The sequence below is a fragment of the Pleurodeles waltl genome, chromosome 4_1 (assembly GCF_031143425.1).
Source record: "Pleurodeles waltl isolate 20211129_DDA chromosome 4_1, aPleWal1.hap1.20221129, whole genome shotgun sequence".
Classification (NCBI taxonomy): Eukaryota; Metazoa; Chordata; class Amphibia; order Caudata; family Salamandridae; genus Pleurodeles; species Pleurodeles waltl.
The window spans coordinates 726920298-726943192 of NC_090442.1; the positions used below are offsets into that span (position 1 = coordinate 726920298).

The 22895-nt window shown below is 46.6% G+C and overlaps 1 protein-coding gene across 2 annotated transcripts in view; it reads right to left on the bottom strand.

The window, feature by feature from the left end:
• Positions 1–22895, bottom strand: part of PLXNA4 (plexin A4) — an 845630-nt gene that overhangs the window by 473615 nt on the left and 349120 nt on the right. For both annotated transcript variants that reach the window (XM_069229312.1, XM_069229313.1), the window contains exon 4: positions 17949–18080. In XM_069229312.1, the coding sequence (XP_069085413.1) occupies positions 17949–18080 (132 nt within the window). The remainder of the gene's footprint in view (positions 1–17948; positions 18081–22895) is intronic.

Here is a 22895-nt window from a genome sequence, read left to right on the forward strand (position 1 = left end):
ACCTGACGGTCATTACTTCATACATAATATCTGGAAAATTTTGGGGCTTGTCGACCTTGTAGCAAGACACTGTCTCACTCAGTACTATTCATTTGTAGGCCAGATTAAATCCTTGTTTCCTTCCAACATGGTCGCAGTACGGGATTTTGTAGAACCAAAGGAAGCCACCTCTCTCTGAACTATGATGATTGGTCAGCTTCTGAAACTCAAGACTCCTTCCCTAGCCAATCCTTGCAGCTCACGCTTACACCATCTTCATTGGCTTGCTGGATCTCGCTTCCCAGAGGGGCAGTAGCTTCCATTTAACCGTGAAGCCATCTGAGGCAAGAGCCACTCTGCGATGAACACTGCCTGATTTAGCCCTTTCCATTACGCCAGTGTGGATCTGCCAAATCCCCTTCATTTCTCACTAAGCTCTCAGAAGGAAAATATTTCCATTACAGTCTCTTTGAATGTCATTTATTGCGTAAGCGAAAATGAGACAAGCCAACAGCTGCCTTTCTTGCCCACACCACAGCCCTCAGCAGCTTAAATAGCAAACCGCGGGACACGTCTGAAAACCCAAAATCCCTTACTTCAAGTCCGTCATTGATTTTATGCCTGCAAGCACCACTTCAAGACCTCCAATGAGTGTGCTCTGAATTCGGAGGCAGAACTCACTGTCAATAGCTGGCAGGGCACCCTTACAACCACAAATTACACTGTCTCATTAAAAACTACTGGCATATAAAGCACACATTACAGCTTAGCCTTTTTCATTTTTTTGCAGGCAGCAGCCTGCTGGAGCACTCCCATTGGTCCTCAGTACCATATCATCGGATGTAAGTGAAACATCAGAGGAAGTTTGTGCGAAAAATGGCACTGGAGTTGACCTGGATATGTAAGGTCCCTTCAAACAGCATTAGAGCAGGAGATCCGACTGTGAGGGCAATGATACAAGGCAGGTGCTTAAAAGAGTTTAGGATTACAGGACTGGGAGGCATCTCTTTCAATCACCAGCTCCTCAGCATTTGATTCTTTGTTCGGCAAACAATTTTCCATAAGAACCGAAAATTGTGGAGGCGGATTTCCTGGCAGACCGCTTTCTCAGGAAGGCTGGAAGGATTGGGGCCGAGGCATACAGAGGCAAGGCAAGCTTGCTTTGTTATGACCAGTTAAAGCAGAGGTACCAATAATTGTGGTGTTCATGAACAAATGCACAAATGCATGAAGGCATAGGGTACTGAGCAAGACTTGGGCAAAGAAGGACAAACTGAGGTTCAGCAGCTTTTTGACACATGGGAAATTGACTAAGAGAAGCTTGGCGAGTTGAAGCACAAGTTGAGAGAGGTTTGGTGAGGTGAAGCACAAGTTGACCTTGTTTCGGGCCTACTCATCTTCTCATCACTGCCGATCCATTCCTTAAGCAACTAAACTATGTTCAGATAGTGTTCTAGTTACTGCTGTGTTAAGTTATGCATTTTTGTACATTACTGAATTTGCCAATTCCTTGGCTTTTGATATGCAGCGGCCACCTTGTTTCTTATCAGATATCCTGCGGTTACAATCTGAACTGTAGTTCTGGCTTTACTTACTCTTCTGCCGCCCCATAACCTACACTTTTAGTAGGTGCACAGAGATAAAAGCAGGAGGTGGGCATAGATGAAAGGCTCTGAGAACCTCTGATGCAGCTAGGGGTTTATTAGACAACATGAATCCACTGGTTTACTGTACCATAGTATTTGAGATCACTGCTTGGCTAACAGAAAAGCGCCTTGATTATATACCTCAGCCAATGATCTTGAACATTCTTACGGATGGGAATGGTGCACTGAATGAATGAGACACCGAGGGGCAGATTTATTCTTTTTTTGCACCGCATTACCGTCATTTTGTGATGCAAAAGCGGCGCAAACTTACAAAATACAATTGTATTTTGTAAGTTTGCGCCGCTTTTGCATCAATAAATGACGGTAATGCGACGCACAAAAATGTATAAATCAGGGCCCGAGTGCGCACTAATTTATCACTCTTTTGTTTATGTTTTCTTGTTTTTTTTTTTTATACAAACTTTGTGCCATATGTATGAGTACATGAGCTAGAGGGCTCGCAACTATCGTTTAGGGGGTATGTGAAATTTGTATAATTTGATTTTGGGTAATCATGTGTAATTTCGGTAAAATGAAGTGAAATTGCACATTATTAAGCACAATGTAAAACCATCATTTAACACTATATTTTAGCATAAAATCCGTCCTCAAGGGACGAATTTCACTGCAAAACAATAGCGCAAAAAGCACTAGTGGCCCGATCAAAAATTACTCGCATTCTGGCCATTCATGTTACTCCCAAACGCATGGGGTAAATTTTTGCTTCAAACAATACTTAATTATGTGACATGGCATAATGGCAGAATTTTGGCAATTTTGCTTAACAAGTGTAATACAAAATCCCTGCAATTATGCCAGACTAATTTTAATTTTGCCTGTCCATTAAATATATCCCTTCAAAACAAGAACTCGAATGTGGCCCAACAAACTGTCCTGCTAAAGCCTACCACGTTAAGGCCTCTGAAGAACACTGCCTAGAATGAGAAGTTTAATATTGTCCATGCTATAAGACTATTCACACTTGTCCTCTCTTGCGAAACTCCTACATGGCTGTCCATTGTTCAGGCTACACAAAAACATTAGTTTCTATCGTTTGATGTAGATATTTGCTATATGCCTTATACATTTAAAACACAAAATCAAAAAGTAAGCTGGCATCAAAAGGAAAAGAGGCATTCCATTTTCGTGGCCAGGCTAAAAGTGCCTCTTTTATTTAAAAAAAAAGTGTTCATTTGTGTCAGCAAAAAAATTAAACGAGCACCTCCCTGAAACGGTTACCTCTACATGTTATCTCAAGAGCAAAATCAAAGGAATAAATTGCTTTTGCAAGTGTGATGCTAACGATGATTAAATTGGCTTTCATACCGGAAGAGTGGAGACATGCTTCTACTGATGTTCACAGAGAGCCATGGAGACCGCTCCCAGACAGACAACAGGAGCCCCTGACTAATGGGGCTGGATGGAGACTCTGTGAACTGCTCCACCACGTCATGAATCAGAGAACTGCTTTGATGCAGAAGAGTCTTGAGACTCTTCATGAAAAACTGAGAAACAGTTCTGCATCTTTCTTTTTTATATGGTCAGGGAGTCACTGGTGCCATGGGAACTCCACAGCATCCGCCCATATTCAAACAAATGTCAATTACAAGGCAGGAGACACTTCTTCTTTTGGGTTAGGGGTCGCCAGACCCCTGGCCTATTTACTTACCTTCACAAAAACATTAGAAATTCACAAACTTTGCACTCACATTATTTATATATTATGTACATCTTGTTTTCACTTGAGACCTAACCTTAACAGAGACACTAATACATGGGGGATACCAAATCATAAACTAGATTTGTTCCTGTGCAACCACAAACATTCTGAGTGAGATCATGACTGGTGCCCTGGCCCTTCCTCATAAAACCCTCTCCATCCAGAGGATGGGTCCCTCCTTATGATGCTTGGCTCAGAGCACTCCATTAACACATTCATCTCTGACAGCTGTCACCCCATGCTTCCTTCAGAGACTTGTTGAGTCGTTACGCATTGTAATTTTATAATTTACTTATCACCTGTTTGTACTGGCTCCTTCTAAGGAATTGCTCTGCGCCTCCATGCTGTTCCGATGCTGACACGCTTCTGGCTGAGATGTGTTTTACAAAGATGTGAAATAAATAAAGGCGCTTCATAAAATACTAGACATCTACATAGAGAATGTTTGACGGGAGCGCACCTACCACATTTAATCCTCAACTCAGCCCTTTAATCTTTTAGGTTAAAACATATTCCATCTTCAGCAGGGCTGGCCTCTGTATGTCAACGGTCTGGGCCCAGCTCGTCCACGCCAAAGGCCGCCCCTATTTATCAGGCAACACCACGTCCCTGAATTGTCAGTAGGTGAGGGTGAGAAATGCCACCTTTAGCGTGCTCTAGCCCCTTGATGCAGGGCACGCACAGACAGGTTGGCGGCTGGCACCGGATAAATAAAAGCAGCTCGAAAGAAGAATATTGTTCCGCAGGGCTGGAGAGATGCCCATGTTAGACTTGGGATGCAGGGCACACTGGGCTGTGTTTGGGCTGGCCCCAGGCAGCTGGCGCAGAACAGGCCCAGCAAATAACGAGGAAGCCAGCACCCACATCAGCTTACGGTGCCAACTTGTTATTAATTGCTGATCTGCATGCGGGTAACCCTTCATAACAACAGAGCCATGCTGGGGGCTACAGGACAAGCCCAGCGTGAGGACTGGCAGAGGTTGGCACAAGGCAGGCTGGCACTTCTACATGCACCCTCCTACATGCTACTTGGCAAACAGCAGTGCCAATTGTTATCAATCCCCACAGCAATAACTAACTGCTGCCCATCTGAGAAAGAACGATTCTACCAACAAAAAAACAAAAAAAAAATCAACTTGCACATCTTACATACAAAAATGTCTTGTAAAGTGTCACCGAGTCTTTTAAAGGATGAAAATAAAACAAATCAAGAGGTAATAATAGTTTTACCTCTGCTACCTGTACACATAAATAGACCCAATTGTTTGAAAGTAGAACAAAAATACCTCACTGAAAACTGTGTGTTGCAAAAAAATAAAACGGCGGTACAGCGTTAAGTATTCAAATGCATTGATACTGACGGCAAATAAAACCCCCCATGTGCTCTCACTCCGCCCATTGCCTGCCTTTTGTGACACAGTAGAGTCTATCAGCCTCCAGTTAAGTCGGTGCGCGAGACCTTAGCTATGCTGCACTCCAGTGTCCATCTTATAACGTATTGGGTTTACATCCAGCCACCACTGCTGAGCAGACACAGCCTGCCGTGCACACCCTCGAAAGCGGTCCCAACGTTAGTTCCTTATTCAGGCTATTGGTAATCAAAGGCAAAGCAGGTCACTGTTAGTGAAAGGCAAATCACGTATGATCACACAACATCTATATGGCGCTTGTGCAACATTCACCAGTGCCTGAATGTGCATCCCATGGTTATGACGTCACACCACTGGTACAGGAACAGTATACACGATAACAACATCACCAAATCAGAGAAAATGTCTGGCAGTCCCTCATTATAGCAAGGACTCAACATCACCTTTCCAGGTTTGTGATGAACATCACCCTCTCCCACACTTCCAAACACCACTGGACCGACCACAAGTGCATTCACTTTACCTACACAAAGAACACCGCACGTCACTACAACCCTCCATCCCCTCGGCAGACGCTGGGGCTAAGTCACGGAAGGACAGCTCACCAATGCTCTAAACCACTCCCTCCCACAAGATGCAGTGGATGCAAATGATGCCGCTAGCAACCTACACCGCTGGCTCTCAAACTGCACCAACAACGTAGCCCCCCCTAAGCAAAACAGCAGGGAATCGAAAGAGCAAAATACCCAAGTGGTTTATGACAGACCTACAGGAATCCAAGTGCTCCTACAGACAACTGGAACATAAATGGAGGATCAGCAAATCAACCGAAGACCGCACAGCCTACAGAAATTAAGTCAGCACCAGAACATCAGAGCCACCAAAAAAGGCACCTCTCAAGCATGCCTCAACACCGGAACTCACAACAGAAATTGTCAAAGAGTTCACGAACCCCAGGACAGACACCTCATCCATCCCTCCCAAGACCACTGCAACGACATTGCCACCTTCTTTCACTGTAAGATACAGGACATCTACAAAGGCTTCAGGAACCAAATCTCACCAGCACCAATCACCACCTGGACCCCCATCACCATCGAGGACACCCAAAGACTGATGAGCTCCATCCACTTAGGAGCATCCTCTCCCTCATCACATCCTCAACCATAGCACCGGAGCTCTGCCGAACCATCAACCAAACCTTCAAGACCTCAACATTCTCCTCAGACTAGAAACACACCGAAATCAGCCCGCTACTCAAAAAACTCACCGCCGACTCTAGGGAGCTAAAGAACTACAGACCCATTTCTCTGCTCCCTTTCCTAGCCAAGATAATGGAAAAAGCCATCAACCAGCAACTCACCGAATTCCTCAAGACACACCATATCCTAGACCCATCCCAGTCCAGATTCAGAAGCAACCACAGCACCAAAACTGTACCCTTAGCATTAGCAGCCACTGACGACATACGCATCATACTGGACCCCGGAGACACAGCCACATTCATCCTTTCTGCCACATTTGACACCGTCTTCAGGTCCACCCTATGCAACAGACTGCACGATGCCGGCATCTGAGACAAAGTCTTGGAATGGATCAGGTCCTTCCTCACCAGAAGAACACAGAGGGTTAGACTACCGCCGTTCACGTAAGAACCTAAAGACACTTGCTGCGGAGTCCCCTAAGGATCTTCATTCAGCTGCATCATGCTTCCACACCCTCTGACTCCTGAGGAAGATTTTCAAATGGATTCCCCCAACACGAGGAAGACAGTCACCCCCACGCTCATCACTAGTAAACTGGACTAGGGCCACAGACTCTAGGCCGGCATCACCAAGAAACGCCAATCAAGATTACAAAGGGTCCAGAATGCAGCAGTCAGACTCACCCTGGACATCTCCCGACACAGCTGCATCTCTTCCCACCTCAGAGACCTACACTGGCTCCCAGTCAATAAGCGCATAACATGGAATTCCTGACCCACACCTTCAAGACATTGCACAACATAGGACCAGCCTACCTTAACCTCCGCCTTGCCTTCTACGTACCCCACAGACATCTCTGTTCCTCCCTTCTCGCATTCGCAGCCGTCCCCAAGATCAGGGAAAGTACAGCAGGAGGAAGATCCTTCTCCTACCCAGCAGCCCGGACAAGGAACGCACTACCTCTCAAGTTCAGGACCGCATCACTGAAGCAGGTCAGGAAGGACCTCAAGGCCTGGCTCTTCGACTGAGAAGCACGCCCGCAAACAGCGCCTTGAGACCCTATGGGTGATTAGCCAGGCTCTACAAATCCATGATTGATTGATTGATTGATTGTTGAAGGCACGCTATCAACGTACAAGTGTCTGTTCCAATAAGTGCCTAAGGAAAGGCCCAGAGGCATTAATAATCATTAGAAACGTTTACTATTGCTGCACTTCCATACAAGTAATTTTATTCTATACTCTGGTGCTTTTGTTCAGAGCAGGCCCTTGCACCCTGGGCAGAAAGAAATGTGCCATCCTCGCTGCTGCTGGTGAACAAAATGAGGCAGCAGGGGGTCCTTTTCACAGACCAGTACTTAGCCGGTATTGTTAGCGATTTGCCTCTGAACACAAACATCTCCACCCTACTCCACTTTACCTGGATCACCTGCCAGTTTAGCTACATCCGGCTTGCGCCAAGTTGTTTGTTAGGGTGGGGAGGGGGTGTTGGTGCGTGGTGGCAGGAGGTTAGAGATAGATGAGAGGGCAAATAAAGGAGCTAATAGGGTCCTAAAAACTGCAACACTGGCATGTTAAAAATGATTAAAAGCGCTTTAAAAGGAATTACTGGAGCCAATGCAGCGGTACTGCTGCTTCCAGGATCTTAATGCAGAGAGACCCGTGAGCCCCTCTAAAGACTGGCACCCTGGGCCTGGGCCCATCTCATCCATGCCAAAAAATGGCCCTGCTTTTGTTTATTGTCCACTGAAAAGCAATGGAAACATGCTATGGCAATCATTGAAAAAGAATGCACCAATAAAACAAAAAGAAAATGTAGCTATAAAAGTAGTAAAAAATACTTACATCAGGGAAAAGTGTAGCTATAATTTAGAAGCACATTTTATGCCATAAATTGTTTTACCATTTGTCCTCTGATCAAGAACTCGATTTTCAATGCAAATCATTTTTTCACTATTTTTCTCATATCTCTTCCTCCAATGGGCATTTATAAGACACCCATATTATTGTCTCCTAATTTTCAAAAACAGTTGTACATTCTCATTTAATGACTATCTCTTACATTACATGCACGAGTGCCACATTCCATATCTGTAACTCTATACAATTATCAACTCCACAACTATTGTATGTTAAACAAGAATACATGTATCTTGAATACTTTATTTTATTTCTGTAAAAACGTTGGAGTTATTTTATGTTTTATGGTAAAAGCTGAAATGTATATGCCAGAAGGAAAAGGCAAACAAATGTTGCTTAAATGCTCTGCATGTGTTGCCTAATGTCTGTCTTACTCCAAATTCATCGTAGAAGAAAAACCAGACTCTCTTGATGTAGCAAAATCTTTGTCACAATGACTAAAGCCAACAGCTCAAGAAGTAACTTTTCTTCCAAGGTAAAGATGCCTTCTCTGAAGGCTGCAAACTTCATCATGCACTTGGCTTGGTTTACTCTCAGCTGGAGGACTTTTGATGATGGCATACCATTACACCATAACTACTCCTATTCTCTGTGCTTCTGCTGCTCTAAAAGACCTCCTCAGGTCTAAGTAGGAAGATGGACCTCAGGGCCATCCTCATCCACATCGGGGACAGCCCTTCTCTCAGCATTCTGTATTACCAGGATTCAATTTAAGACCGATTTCTTGTAACTAAAGGGCAGATTTCCTGCAAGGCGAGGGCATGCCCTCACTTTTTAGCGATAACAAATGACTAATAAATAAAATATTGATTCATATATATTTCCATCTGCATATCAGCTTCTCGAAGAAGTAGAATATTATGAGGAGGTTTAGGTTGTCATTTCCATATTACATTTCTTGCCTTCCTGGGAGATTACCACAACAGTCTTCATTTTCATCATATCACCTACTTCCCACACATTTGTGGTCCACTTCCAACCAGAGGCAACAAATACGGGTGCACTTTTAAGGCAAAGGGAGACTGGGTACAAGTCTTGCATCATGCACAATTGGGTGGGGAGCGAAACCTATTACTTTTAAATCCAACTCCCTCCATTTGCTACTTTTGCATTGCAAAGTACAATTGTGAGGTGAACTTGGTTCCCCCTTAATGTGGGCCAATTCACGCCCGCAACGGTAACTCCTCAGTCATGATTTATACATTTCCATTATCGGAGATCATAGCACACATTCCATGTTGGGAACATTAGTAATCCAAATTTCCCGATCAGCGCTCCTGTTCACAATCTAGAACTAAAGATCTCAAGGGAGTGAGAAAGACATTGAATACATTTTAATTATATAGTGTTAAACTGAAATGGACCCAAGTGCTTTCTTGTCACCCGATGGCTGAGCTCATGGCCGCTGCTGGGAGTTCTCTGTTCCACGTAGTTGGGTTCAGAGATGCTTTGAATGACTATGCTCGTTTTACTAGGTTCCTGAATGAATTAAGTTTTTTTTTCCCCATCTTACAGTCCATGGTAGAGGGCTCGAGATAAAGGACTACATGTACAAAGATTTGAAATAGTGATTTCCTAATTGTGATTTCCTGCGAATTGCAATGATAAATCACTATTTCAAATATATGAAACTCTTTTGGTTCTCATTTGTGATTCCTTCAGGGGCACAAAAAGACATACCTCACAAATATTAACGAGTTAGGTCACAATTTGTGACTCATTAGATACTGCAGCCATCACAGTGATGGTGGCCTGCTGAGGTCAGCAGACCACTATGTCTGTGATTGCTTCAAATAAAGCATTTTTTAATGCAGACCATTTTCTTAAAGAAAAAAAGAGTATGTTTAATAAGAAAAAAAAAAAGAAACTTTGAAGTTTTATTTTTTTATGAGTAGGCAGTGATCCATGAGGCCAGTGGCGACTGCCGCAAATCTCTAGGGAAGGGGCAGAAGGGGGTGATGGGGACAGGAGGAATAAAAAATATATATATTAAAAAAAATAAAAAAACTTGCATTCACTGGGACACCAGCACAGGCTCCCCAGCAATCCTGGCACAGCTTTCATGCTAAACCTAGCATGAAAGCAGCATCAGGATTGGTCTGAGCGGCTTGGTCTGCTGGTCAGACAAAACCCTGGGATCTGTGCAGGTTCTCCACAGCCTAAGATGACTGGCCAAACACACATGAGTACTTAGGATCCGGAGGCCTCCAGGTAGCTCACACTCCCCCACCAGTTATGCACAGACCGACAAGCTTAATTTTATTGGAAGTGGTTTTATTTAAACATCAATTAGTTTCCTTAAACAAACATAATCATAAATCAAGTATCGAAATTCAATTTCACCAATATTTACAATAACTACAAGTCCTGTCAATTAGTGGCCATAAATCATTGACAGGATCCCTTCCTGTCCTGAGCTACCATTGGACCACACAGGTGACCGATCTCTCACCAGTATCCCTAGGAGGGGCGGTTACCCTGAGTACACCGTTCCTTGTCCTCACGCTCAGGGTTTGGCCCCCCCCCCTCTAAACACCAATCATACTCTGGGTATACCGGGGCGGCCAAGAGCTGGGCGACCCATGGCCCCCCCAAGCAATCTGAACTCCCTTGCCCCTTGATCTGGTGTTTACGTCCACAGGTTGGCTCAGAACTTCAGGATCCTATACCTGGTGTCCTCCCGGGGCCCCAACCATGGGGACCCCCCTGTTATTTCTAGCCACTTTTATATCTCAATCTCTGCTCAAAAACCTAAACTCCCACTTAACTAAGGAGAGGGTGGGTGGGACAATTGCGGGCCCCGCACGAAGCCAGACGCCGCAAACCAGAAAGAAGGACGAGCCTTCTTGGGGGGCTCTTAAGCAGCCCCCCACCGGTTTGCGGCGGCTGGATCCGGTCGGCAGCCCACGTTGCCCCTACGATCGCCCTCCCCCCGTACATCCGCTCCCACACCTCGCGAGGTGCTGGAGTGGAAGTCAAGGCCAGCCCTGCACACCTCCGGCGCACAGGGGGGTGTTGGGCCTCGGAGGCCCCGTCTCCTAACGGGCCGCGCCCCCCACTTCGGGGGGGGGGGCGCTTTACCCTAAGTGCACTCTCTTGTCCTCCCCTCTCCCTCCTCCTGTGGCCCAGCTCTGCCCCTCCCTGTACTTGCTGCTGGCTAAGCCAGCAGCTGTAAAATAAAACGATAATTAAATATTGTTTATTTTACAGCTCCTGGCTTTTAGCCAGAGGGCAACGCTCCTTCGCCATTGTGAGGTAGCCACCCCTGCATGAGGGCACTGCCTGCCATTCTAAAAGGGAAAGGGGTCTCTTGGGGACCCTTCCCATTTGTGAATGGGTTACTACTCCCTTTAAGGAGTCAGTAAAATATGACTATTTTGCGGTCGTAATTCGGTCGCAAAATATTCCCATTGAGATTCGGTATTTGACTTGGATGCCCTAAACACGCCCTTCCAAATACCAAATCACAATATGTGTTTTGTACAAATTTAAAAGCATTTCTGCAATCGGAAACGGCCCGATTGGGCTGTTTCCATCTGCAAAAATGCTTTTTACATATGGCTTGTAGTGAATAACTGTAGCAAAGCGTTTGCATCACAATATTACCATTTACCTCTTGGGGTTTCTGGGAGAGCTTGAGTAGCAGATCAGAGACTTCTCATACTTTTTTTTTTTGTTATAGCATAGTTTTTTTGTGGATTCACTGTGTCTACTCTTGAGTATGTTTTTTTGGAGTGTGCCTGCTGCTTTTAATGTACTTTTCGATTTAAACTTTTTGACAGTGATGTAAAAAAGTGACATGACATGAATTCAGAAAACATGTGCTGATGTTGGACTCCTGTGGCTGTCCTGGAACCGAATTCTATGTCTTCATAAATGGCTCTTTGGCCACCAAGATTTCTGACTTTTTTTGGCAGCCAAATAAAGTAGTATTTATGTACTGCTTACTACCCCTGACAAGTAGTGACAGTTTTTGAGGTCCTAGCTTATGTCTCTCTCTATGACAAGAAGGGAACTGGATAACAATTCTATTGTTTTGTATTCATGCTACAATTGGTCGAGGGTAGCATTTAGGATGTGTGAGTGTGATTATAAGGTATATGCAGGGCCACTGGAATGATGCAATTGCGCAACTACAGCATTTTTCTCCTAATTATTGATCTGTCGCATCTGTCACAAAATCCATCATCTGCTGCATAATCTGCAGATTTTAACAAAAAAAATGTTTCTGGCTCAATGGATTCAAAAGTTACTAAAAATGCAGCAGCCAATGTTGGCGAGCAGTGGATAGCCCTTTGCAAATGTTGACTATGACCTTTCTGCTATACATTTGGGTGCTAAACTGCTACTTATAAGTTATAACCAATGCCTAGATGGCATTAAAAAGTGTAAAAATGACAAAGCAATGAAGTAATACTATCAGAAAATGTGCTGCATTACGCCTCATAATTTCCCTTTTTGCAGCATAACTTACTCAACCGTGTCCCGTAATTTAGCCCCTCACTGCCACAAAGTTCCAATGTTCCTGGGTTTACCCACGGCTTCTATTGGTGCTGACTGCAACTTATTTCATCTCGTTACTTTAGAGGCCTATGAAGTTTCCATTCATGAGATTCATAGGTGGTAAGTGGTCAGTGGGCCTATTGGAAGTGTTTAATTCTTCTGATAAAGAGCTCAGCGTTCGGTGGTTGGGCAAAATACATAAACCTTGTTTGATAAGAAGCCACAGTGCAGTTTCATATAGAGGTGGACATACAATAGGTACGAGCTGGAAAACGCCTGCTTCCATCACAGGTCCTCGCTTCCTAGGCCATATGCGCAAGCCTACTTCTCTCATTGACCGGACGTGTTATCCTGGGCACGTTTTTGTACCTTAGATGCTGAACTGAAAATAAATGATTCAGATATGACCCACGTGATGCTGTTCACTGGCTGCCAATCTGCGCAGTGATTTGGCATCATTCGCGCCTTTTTAGGCTGCACATTGAGGAAGACGCGGTCCTTTGTCAGGCGGGCTGCGGTGTGGCACGCTTTCACGGATGGCTTTCCTGAGATATTTATACCGCGTCTCTTGGGATCCGTAAACAAGGGGGTGTGACCGGCAGTAATTAGAAAGATAATCCTAATGAGATGGAGCTTTCTTAGCAACACTGTGTTCCGGGATGGGGGGCATTAGTTCCTCATGCATTCTGCCTTCATTAACGGGGGTGTTAATGAAGCGAGATAAGGGCAGTCACACCAGAAGGAACCTTGTCTCACCCCGGGGCCCTGCTTTGGACTGAGCTCGGAGAAGCCCTCTGGTCGGCTGAAATGTGCTCCTCATACAAAAGCACTTTGGGATAGGCTCTGAAAAGTGGTGGTGGATTGTTGTTTAAGCCTTTGGTGCTCTACTGATGAGTAGAACGTCGTTAGTACAGATTTACCTCACGGCAAAATTCACATAGCACTTTATAATTACAGTCCGGAAATGTAGGAAGCTGGCCTGATGTGTGGTGAGCATCTATGGTATTATCACCTTATACCAAGTTCAGGTATCCTCTATTAGTGAGGTGTAGGCAGTGTCTAGGAAGGCAGGGCTCTCTAGAGGTAGCTGTGGATGAGCAGCCAAGGCTTATCTAGAAGACATGCAAAGCTCATGCAATACAACTGTAGTAACACAGTACTTGAACACATGAAAGAAAACACTCATGGTTACAAAAATAAAGGCTCTTTATTACAGTAACGCAGTGCCAAAACACTAGATAGGCAATACTCCAATAGCAGGTAAGTAAATACAGTATATATGTACAGTAGCAATCAGAAATAAGCATACAAAGCAATAGAAAACAGTGAAAAGCAATAGGCAATAATGAAGGCTGCGGGGGCGGTGAAGCAAACCATATACTAAGAAAGTGGAATGAGAATGTCCGGCCCCTACCCAAGGAAGTGGAATCGGTAGAGGGGAGCTGGGGGAGCTAGGAAACCCCAAAGGTAAGTATCAGAGTGCCCCCAGCAACCAGGAAGAAAGAGGTAAGTTACTGTTTTTTCCCCAACCTACCAAAAGGCCTAAAAAGAAGAATATTGCAACACCAAGACCAGACTGCAAGAAACCAGCGGTGGAGTCCTGAAGAGGAACACCTGGAGAAGAAAGGGAAGAAGTCAAGTTCCCGTGAGAGTGTCTGGTCGTGGCAGGAGGCACTGCCCACCCGTCTGTGGATGCAGGCGTTGGTAGACGGTGAGACGAAGACGGTCAGCAATGCAACCCTGGAGCAGAAGAAGAGCTCCTGGATGGACGTCCCACACTGGATGGAAGATTGAAGTCAGCCTGTAGCATGGAAAAGCAACCAACAAGCCCTGGCACATTAGGTGAAAAGTGGAGCTGCCGGGGACCAGAAAGGTCTAGGAGGACTCAACTCAAGGAGGAGAGACTTAGGGGACTAACAGGAAGCCCCGACAGAAGACCCACAGGCAAGGAGCAGAGTTGCAGAAAGGCCCGCGCAGCACACCTGAAGGAAGGTCTCACATCGCAGAAGCAGCACACAGAGGGCTATGCTTCACAGAGAAGTATGCTCGGGGTTGGGGCTATATGGAGCCTAAAGATCTCTTGGAGAAGATGCCAACAAACCTTGGTACCTGCAAGAGATGCGGTGCATAGGGGTACATCCTGCATGGGAAGGAAAGGGCCACCTTCTCCAAGGTTGGACAGCTGGCACAGATGATCAAGGGGACCACTCCAGATCACCATCCATGATGCAGGGTCAACACAGCTTAGGATGAAAGGAGATCCACGCAGCCAGTCGTTGCAGTTGGTGCCTGCGGATGCAGTGAAGTGACTCCTTCACTCCAAGAGAGATTCCTTCTTGCTTTTCAAGCAGACTGACGACTTGGCACCCACAGAGGACGCACAGCTGGGAAAATGTTGCAGTTGCTGGAAGGAGCCGTGGAAACAATGTTGCAAGCAGAGTCTTCGTCGTGGATGCCGATTGTCGGTTCCCTGGAGGATCCAGTTGCAGTTCCAGTGGCCAGAGGTTGAAGTAAGCAATGCAGAGGAATTCTGCTGGAATCTTGCTCACTGAATCTGAGGACCCACGCAAGAGGGAGACCCAAAATATCCCAGAAATGGGGATTGGTCACCTAGCAGGATGACCACCTAGAAGGAGGAGGCTGTGATTTCACCTGCCTGACCCTGCCACTTAGATGCTCCCAGAGGCCTCTACCCACCTTGGATTCAAGATGGCAGCATTGCTTGGCCACCTGGAGGGCACCACCTGGGGTGGTGATGGACAGAGGAGTGGTTACTCCTCTTTCCATTGTCCAGATTCACACCGGAGCAGGGATTGGAGCTCCCTGAACTGGTGCAAACTGGTTTATGCAAGGAGGGCACCAAAAGTGCCCTTCAAAGCATACCACTGGCTTGGGGTGGCTACCCCTCCCAAGCCTTGTAACACATATTTCTAAAGGTAGTGGTTGTTGTCTCCCTCTCCCAAAGGAAATCCTTTGTTCTGCCTTCCTGGGCTTGAGCTGCGTGGGCTGCCTCAAATACCCCAGAAAGCTGGTAGAAGCAATGCTGGGGGTCCTCTAAGGGGCCCCAGAGTGCGTGGAATAATATCAATATTGGCAACAGCATTTGGGTATGAGTCCAAAATATTTGATACCAAACATGTCGAGGTTCGGAGTGATCGTTATGTAGCTGGACATAGGTAGTGACCTATGTCCAGTACACACATAAAATGGCATCACCGCACTCACGAAGTCCAGGAAAATGGAGCTGGAGTTCGTGGGGGCACCTCTGTTCCTGCAGGGGTGCCCTCACACAAAGGTACCTGTACCCTGCCTTCTGGGCTAGGAGGGCCTACCATAGGGGTGACTTACAGTGACCTGGTGCATTTACCTGAAGTGAAAGGGTGAATGCACCTTTTCATGCAGGCTGCAATGGCAGGCCTGCGGACATATTTTACATGGGCTTCCATGGGTTGCTTAATACATGCTGCAGCCCATGGAGAACCCCTGGTGACCCAATGCCTTGGGTACATGGGTACCATATAATAGGGACTTATAAGGGGGCACCAGTATACCAAATGTGGGGGGGGGAATAATTTGTAATCACGCTGCAGGTGTATGAAACTAAAACAGTGGCATCTTGGCAGATATGAAGCCGTCCAGCTTCACAAAGGTAAAAAAAACACTCCTTGCTGGGAACTGTGCTTCGAAGTACCCCATAGACCTGGGTTTAGTGCTCCCTATTAGGTTAGCTTCTGAAAACAGTGAGACAATTGCCCTACATATAGCCTTGAACATATCATGATCCCAACAGTACTCAGTAACACCAGGACACTACCCAGAAGGCCCCGTGCAGGGAAGGGCCCTGAGCAATTATCCAATTAGTCCAGTCCTTAAAACGTCTCTATCACACAGCCCAGGTATGAAGCATTATAAATAGCAGGTAAACAGACAAATTAGCAGAGAAGCCTTTAAAATGTACCACAACAAATAACGATGTGGAAAGACTGGTTCGGTTGTTAGGCAAACATTATATTGTTTCCTTGCATTTTTATACACATAGATGTCGTCCTGGGGTAGTTTGACATCGAAATGACATTTCCTTTCTAAGGGAAAATGCCCAACTGTATTTCTCATTTGTTTAAAAATTATAGGGTACACCTTTTATACAAGCAGAAAAGGAGGGGATGTCTTAGAAAGGATTGCTGTCATGACAGGGAAGTGAAATATAGAATAGCCATTTAAGAACAACACTTAAGTAGTGGCCAGCTAAGCAACTCCTAAAGTTAGCATGTTTCTTTTTGAGAGGAAGATAATATGACAAGAATGATCAGTTTATGTTTAAACTGATCTCACTGCACAAAAGGGTTAATCATTGGTCCTTGTTTATCAACTTCAAAAGGATGAAAGACTCAATTAAAATCCGTGATTATGAACCTGTGGCTTGAAGAGTGTACAAAGATATAAACAGTTAACACACTGAGCTATATTTCTGGGTTATTTTGTTAATAACAAGCCATGGAGGGATTCGGAGTTTAGGTACCTGGTGTACCGCTTTGAGGGATGAGCTCATGTTTTGCAACATGAGTCATGTCCGTGATTATGCTGTTTAATGCTTTGCCAAGTGGGCCACTGTGGCAGTCTTCAGCTCAAATCAACACTAAGAACGTATGAGAGCCCGAGTGGGGTTTGTTGCCAAATATCAGAGGAAATGTGTGTACTTCTGTGGGACTGTCGCATTCTTGGAAGGCATTCACCATCTTGTGAGTTAGTGCTTATTAACATCAAGGCACATATTTACCGAACCAGCAGTTGTTCTGGGTCACCAAGCTGATGGTCCATTGGTTATCACTTGTGGTGTGGAATATTGCCAAATGGGCCTGACCATTTTGTTGAAGGCCAGACCTATGAAGTTCACCCTAAAAACCTATTATCTTTTGAGTCAATAATAATCCTTTTATCCTTGAAGAAGGCGTGGATGGGTTCAGGTTGTAGAGTCAAGGTTCATTGAGAAATTGCTTGCTTCTGCTTCTGGGACTCCTCCCACCCTCCCCCCCCTTACTCCTCAAAACCTTTGCACTTGTGAGTGCCCCTACTTCTTGTCACATCACTTCCTGGCTTGACCTCACATCATGTGTGCTAGCGTAGCCCAGAATCAATTGAAAACTGTAGTTTGCAACTGGCAGAAGGGTGGACACTGGTTTGAAGAGTCAAGATGTGTATATCCTAGAGCACCACAGTACATACAGCACTTACAATTTTTACACTGACAGCTTGTGAGCAAAATAAATTTAGGACACTGGTATAGGCACACTCAGCAACTCCCTGTGTGATGGAGCATCTTTACAAGTGTGAAGGCTGAGGTTGTTGGGGGTGGGTGTGTGTGTGGAGGAGGGGCATCGATCCCATAACAGTTCGCAGCTCAATGTGAGCTTTGTAAGAATCATTATGTCTATGACCCATACTTGGATAGTTATTACATTTGTACTGCCTAATGACTTTATGGACCCGGTGGCCCAGAATAACACAGGAAAGCAGAAAGCAAACCAGGAATTAGTCAAATACCACATGGACAACTAACGAAAGGAGCAAACAGAAGACATTCAGAACTTTATCCCATGACCTACCTGCTTGTTGGACATGATGTACAGCTGCTTGTGGTCCACAGAAAATGCCATATCACGAAGAACTGGGGAATCATCCACCACCTGTACGGTTTCATACTGCAGGGCGCCATTTATAGACCCACTGACTCTGATCTGTGAAAAAGAGAGAGAATGGATGATTTTTTTCCACTTCGCTGCAGCCTCTCCCATGCTGGCACAGAGAATGCTGTATTTTAAAACAAAGCAATCTACCATCATTTGTACTCAAATTCGGGCTGAAGTGGAGGCTCGGTTGTGTGCTAATTACTTCCTCAGCTTGAGATGCACACAATAGGAGCCTAAAAAAGAAGCCCATCGAGCAGAAATCAGCCCAACTTTGAGCCATTTGTTTTTGCTTATCTGGTGCAGTTTTTCTGTAAATCACACACACACACACCACAAGCAGGAGAACAGAGAAGTTGTCCAAGGGACAGGGTGGGGCACATGTGTTGGTGGTATGGCTTAGAAACACTTGCTATGCCATCTCAAATAATCAGAATACTCTATGGTCACCAGAAGCCATTAAAACACAAATGTTGCCACAAGGTACTTACTTTTAGTAGTAAACTCATTCCTGAGGTGCACTCAACCAACACTACCCTTACAAGCTCCACCACCCATTGACATGCACCTAGGGGTATTGGAAATCCTCTGCACCTCAGGTGAGAGGTGTTGTCCTTAGAGTGGCAAAAGCTCCTTTATACAGAACTAAATGCTACCTGTTGATGCAGGGCTATTGTGTTTGGTAATACTGCTTTTTACTCTACTTCCCACGCCTAAAGCGCTGGAACATCATCAACATCAGAAGAATCATTTCTGTAGAAGGTAAAAAAGGTACAAGGAAGTATTTGTAAAATTCAGGACTTTTGAATTTGTAAAATTTATATTTTTGTGGTCCAAAGTCTAGCATACATTTAACAAATTTTGGTGGTAAAAAAAGAGTGGAACCCTAAAACTTAGAGTGGCTTCTTTCAACGTTCTTTTGTTAAATAAGGAAAACCTGCAGGTAATTTTAATTTGAGATTCTGCTTTACCCCCTAAAAAACAGCTCCACTAGTCCATAATGAAGAGCCCATGACCCAAAGGTGAAACATGTCACCAGTGGAACTGGTGGATGAGGGTCCTTTTAATAAAACAACAACAACCAGGTACTCCCTTCCCCATACACATCAAAAGAGGGACAATAGAAGTTCAGTCACATTAGTTCTCTCTCGTTGAAACAGCTTGTTAAAGTATTGGCAGGGAGTGAACTCACCAATTTTACTTGCGACTCCCTACTTTCCTTTGGTGTGAGATTGATCATTGGACATCTTCAAGTACAAAAATACTTTAGACTAGTACCATCTTTGATTGATAATAATTATCTAGCATCCGTATGCATCAAGTAAACACAAAGGGCCAGATGTAGCAAAGGGTTTGCGCCTCGCAAACAGCGAAAATCGCCGTTTGCGAGGCGCAAAAGCCTCATTGCTATTCAGAAATGCATATTGCGAGTCGGTACCGACTCGCAATATGCATTTCAGAATCGCAAATAGGAAGGGGTGTTCCCTTCCTATTTGCGAGTCTGAGTGGTATGCAATACCATTTGCGACCGCGTACGCGGTTGCAAATGGTATCGCTGTTACCATCCACTTCAAGTGGATGGTAACCCACTCGCAAATTGGAAGGGGTACCCATGGGACCCCTTCCACTTTGTGAATGGACCCAAAAATATTTTTTCAGGGCAGGGAGTGGTCCCAGGGACCACTCCCTGCCCTGAAAAAATACCGAAACTAAAGGTTTCGTTTTTTTTTTTAAGTGCAGCTCGTTTTCCTTTAAGGAAAATGGGCTACACTTAAAAAAAAAAAACTGCTTTATTGAAAGCAGTCACGAACATGGAGGTCTGCTGACGACAGCAGGCCTCCATGTTTGCGAGTGCCTATACTCGCTATGGGGCCGCAATTTGCGACCCACCTCATGAATATTCATGAGGTGGGTCATTGCGACCCCATAGCGAGTTGCAGTCGGTGTCTGAGACACCGTACTGCATACCAATTTGCGAGGTGCAAATTGCGAGTCGCATGGACTCGCACTTTGCACCTCGCAAATTTGTAAGTTGCTACATCTGGCCCAATGCCCCTTACCATGAACACCACCGCCTGATCCGCGCTGCTAAAAAGAACTTTTTCACCGACAGACTGGACAAAAACAGCCACAACAGCAGAGAACTCTTCAGCATCGTCAAGGAGTTCTCCAACCCCAACGCCAACGCCGTCACGCCCTCACAGGATATGTGCGAATCCCTCGCCACTTTCTTCCATCGCAAGATCAGCGACCTCCACGACAGCTTCGGACAACAGACCCAACATAACACCACCGAACCCGCACCCCCGGCCATTACCCTCAACAACTGGACCCACATCAACACTGAAGAAACCAAATCCATCATGAACTCTATCCACTCCGGCGCCCCTTCGGAACCCTGCCCTCACTTCATCTTTAACAAAGCCGACGACATCATCGCCCCGCACCTCAAGATCGTCATCAACTCTTCTTTTTCTTCTGCTACCTTCCCCGAATGCTGGAAACACGCCGAAGTCAACGCCCTACTAAAGAAACCTATGGCTGACCCGAGCGACCTGAAAAACTTCCGCCCCATCTCTCTTCTACCTTTCCCTGCCAGGGTAATAGAGAAGACCGTCAACAACCAGCTGACCACCTTCCTGGAAAACAACAACCTGCTCGACCCTTCACAAACCGGATTCCGTACCAACCACAGCACGGAAACCGCCCTCATCTCAGTCACTGACGACATCAGAACCCTGATGGACAATGGTGAAACAGTCGCCCTCATTCTCCTCGACCTCTCGGCTGCCTTCGACACCGTCTGTCACCGCACCCTAATCACCCGCCTCCGCTCCACCGGGATCCAAGGCCAGGCCCTGGACTGGATCGCCTCCTTCCTCTCAAACCGTTCCCAAAGAGTTTACCTCCCTCCGTTTCGCTCAGAACCCATCGAGATCATCTGCGGCGTACCTCAAGGCTCATCTCTCAGCCCGACACTCTTCAATGTCTACATGAGCCCCCTCGCCAACATTGTTCGCAAGCACGACATCATCATCACCTCCTACGCCGACGACACCCAACATATACTCTCCCTCACCAAGGACCCCGCCAGCGCCAAGACCAACCTACAAGAGGGTATGAAGGACGTCGCAGATTGGATGAGGCTCAGCTGCCTAAAGCTGAACTCTGAAAAAACGGAAGTCCTCATCCTCGGCAACACCCCGTCCACCTGGGACGACTCCTGGTGGCCCACGGCCCTCGGCACCGCACCGACCCCCACAGACCACGCCCGCAACCTTGGCTTCATCTTGGACCCTCTTCTCACCATGACCAAGCAAGTCAACGCCGTGTCCTCCGCCTGCTTCCTCACCCTCCGCATGCTCCGCAAGATCTTCCGCTGGATCCCCGCCGACACTAGAAAAACCGTGACCCACGCCCTCGCCACGAGCCGCCTGGACTACGGCAAACAAAATCGCCTGCAACGCATTCAAAACGCATCGGCACGCCTCATCCTCGACGTACCCCGCAATAGCCACATCTCCGCACACCTGAGACACCTGCATTGGCTCCCAGTCAGCAAAACGATCACCTTTCGACTTCTCACCCACGCACACAAAGCCCTCCACAACAAGGGACCGGAATACCTCAACCGACGCCTCAGCTTCTACGTCCCTACCCGCCTCCTCCGTTCCTCTGGTCTCGCACTCGCTGCCGTCCCTCGCATCCGCCGCTCAACGGCGGGTGGGAGATCTTTTTCCTTCCTGGCGGCCAAGACCTGGAACTCCCTCCCCACCAGCCTCAGGACCACCCAGGACCACTCCGCTTTCCGGAGACTCCTAAAAACCTGGCTATTCGAGCAGCAGTAACCCCCCCTTTCCCCTAGCGCCTTGAGACCCGCACGGGTGAGTAGCGCGCTTTATAAATGTTAATGATTTGATTTGACCATGCTGCAGTGGCATCGCTCTGATACAACTGCTTTCACCCCGATGGAAATGAGGCAATGGATTTGGAAATAGAATAGAAATAGAAATAGAATGTTCCCTAAAAAGTAAGACCTTGGAAATGCTTCAAGTCAGATGTGAGGCAAGCGCTTTCTTTGCACTTGGGTAAACTTTCTTGTTGAGTCATCTATCACATTCTTGAGGTTTTTGCTCCAGTTCCCTGAAGAGTACCCACAGATGGACACGCTCAAAGGCCAACATCCTTCGATCTGGCATAGTGATACCTTGTGCACTCCATAAACACCAGTGTAATGGAAGAGCGCCCCCCCAACATGGGGGGAGCGCGGCCCCTTAGGGATCGGGGGCGCTGGGGCCGAGCCTCGCACTAGTTGTGCGCAGGCTGGCCATGGGCTTACGCTCGCGCGTCTCGCGAGACGCGCGGGCGGAAGTTCGACGCTGAGAGAGCGGCGGTGGTCGGGGCAGCGCTGGACCGGTTTGGGCCGCCGCGCACTGGTGGGGGGGCATAAAAGCGCCCCCCCCCCAGAAGGCTTGGCCTTCTTACTTCGTGCGCGGCGGCCCAGGGACAGGCAGACCCATCGGCGATCAAAATCAAAAGTGCTCTGAAGACCAGTAGCCTGCATCTACCTTCCTCCGTGTTAAAATTACAAGCTTTTCCATCGAAGAGTTGCAGCACGGCGGCGAGGGCGAGTGCCTGGGAGGCAGCAGGCTATCCTTGTTCCGAGTTCGAATCCAGCACACGCCGGGAGGCGCCTGAGGACGGACCTGCAAGAAGGGGAGCAGGATTACCGGAGTTCTTCGGGTGCAGCAAATCGGACGCGTAATTACAGGCGCAGGGGAGCGACCTCGTCAGTCTCGTGTGGGCAATAAAAGGAAAGCGAGGTGAGTGAGCGCACGGAGGCTAACTCCGTTGTTAGGAGGTTGT